Raw genomic sequence first — 1,835 nt, forward strand, 5'->3', positions numbered from 1 at the left:
GAACAATTCCAGTTCGATCGAGCGTTTCCCTGTAGGAGGACAAGGAAAATACAGCAGCACTGAGAATCACCGCTCCTGCCTGTTTGCTTATTCTGGATCTCAAGGCGCTCACGCTCCAGATCTGCTACCTGCGTTAGCCACCATCAGAATAACACAGCGTGCTCTTGTGAAGGAACTCAACTACACTAAGCCACGAGAAAAAGCACTCCCTGCCTCCCTTCCAGACGAGCTGCACCCTCTTCAAAGGATTTCCTCAAATCATAATGCTCAGTGCCTCAGGCACCCGCGGGGATTCAGTCCATCAAATATTTAGTTGAATTTAGGTAACGGAATGTCAAACAACTCTTCCCGCTATGGAAAAACATGTCAGATCGCAGAGCTACAAACCGGGATTTGTCACTTCGGCGCGTCGCTTTCGGAGCTGAATAATTCACGCCTACTCCTCCGGCGCAGCAAAACAACCCACCCTGTCAGCGTGACTGTGCCTTTATCACACCCAGACGCGTTTCACCACACCACAGAAAGATTAATTCTCAATTTAAGGCTCACAGGGACCTCAGTCAGATCGCATGCCCTCCCTGGCATTCGCTCCAAAGACACTTGGAGCAGTCAACGTCTCATGGATCCTCCGAGTTGCAGCTGCACACCCAGAACAGGCAGCCAGGTGGTAAAATCCTATCACGGGGAGTTAAGTTGTTGCTGATCTCTTTCTGCCTAATACAGACCTAATTCTTCAGCCTCTATCAATAGATCGCTAATGCGGGGAAGATGCCAACGCCACCCTGTGCCCTGTCACCAGCCGGGCAGTGACCACGGGGAGCTTGAGATGTCCCAACACCCCCCAGACACAGCGAGCAGGGCTGGAGACGGGCGAGTCCGCAGCCGTTCAAACCACGCGACTCGCCTCAAATTTTCTAAATACCTGAAATATTTCACCTTCCGCTATCGTAGCTCCAAGAAGCGACTGTAGGAAGTGCCCTGCAGCGATCACAGGTCAAACCCACCCTCATCTACTCGGTGGCACTGCACCCAGTGCCCCCTCCCCGAGGGCCAGCCTCTGGCTCTCAAAAGAGCCAGAAGACCCCTGCCCATATTCCCACCCAGTGCCTCATGGAAACACAAGCCAGAAGAGGTCCTGAGCCTCTTTCAGCCCAGCTGCTCAGCACCCAGGCATCCCAGGGAGTTACCTTCTTGCGGCGCGAGCCCGTCTTGCTCATGCAGGACCTCTCCAGGGACAGGTAGCCCCCAATCACTTCGATCTCGTTCACTGTGGGGTAGCGCTTTTTATGGGATGGCCCCACCTGGGGCCCGTCAGCGTTCTCCACGGCTTTGCCTTTTCCTTTGCTCTCCTCCTCCTCCTCTTCTTCCTCCCGCTGTGGCCTTCCACTGGCATCAGTGAGAGTCTGCAGCCCCGCGGCAACGGGCTTCCTTTTGGGCACGACAGTGAAGGTGCTGCCTCCCCGCTGATGGGGGACAGAGTGTGGTCTGTAGAGGGGCACGGAAGAAAACTCCATCTCCAGGTCAGGGCCAGCTCCTCCAGGCTGATCCGCCAAGCTCCCCGTCCTCGCAGCAAAGCTGGCCCTGGGGGAAAGCTCCCCACTCTCCGGCTCCACAATGTCATCGATGTAAGTCACAGGTACCAACGGATCCAGAGGCACCGTCGAGGAAGTGACGGGCTCTTCCTGCTCCGGAGCGGAAGCCCTTGGAGGCTCCTTCGGTGCCTTCTCCTCCAAGGACGGCGGCCCCGGCCTGGCACTCTGGGCCGGGAGCAGAGCTGGGCCACCCTCACGGCGGGGCACGAAGAGGAAGGAATTGCGTGAATTCAGGCGCAGCTT

At 56.6% G+C, this 1,835-nt stretch overlaps 1 protein-coding gene across 1 annotated transcript in view; it reads right to left on the reverse strand.

Annotated features, from left to right (window-relative positions):
- Window positions 1-1,757, reverse strand: part of LOC104538892 (taperin-like) — a gene marked incomplete at its 5' end in the record, with an annotated part of 14,895 nt that extends 13,138 nt beyond the window's left edge. Inside the window, one exon of the mRNA XM_010182250.1 lies at window positions 1,188-1,757. Within this exon, the coding sequence (XP_010180552.1) occupies window positions 1,188-1,757 (570 nt within the window). The remainder of the gene's footprint in view (window positions 1-1,187) is intronic.
- Window positions 1,758-1,835: the final 78 nt, after the last annotated feature.

This window comes from Mesitornis unicolor, unplaced genomic scaffold (genome assembly GCF_000695765.1).
Source record: "Mesitornis unicolor isolate BGI_N332 unplaced genomic scaffold, ASM69576v1 scaffold4624, whole genome shotgun sequence".
NCBI classification, from domain to species: Eukaryota; Metazoa; Chordata; class Aves; order Mesitornithiformes; family Mesitornithidae; genus Mesitornis; species Mesitornis unicolor.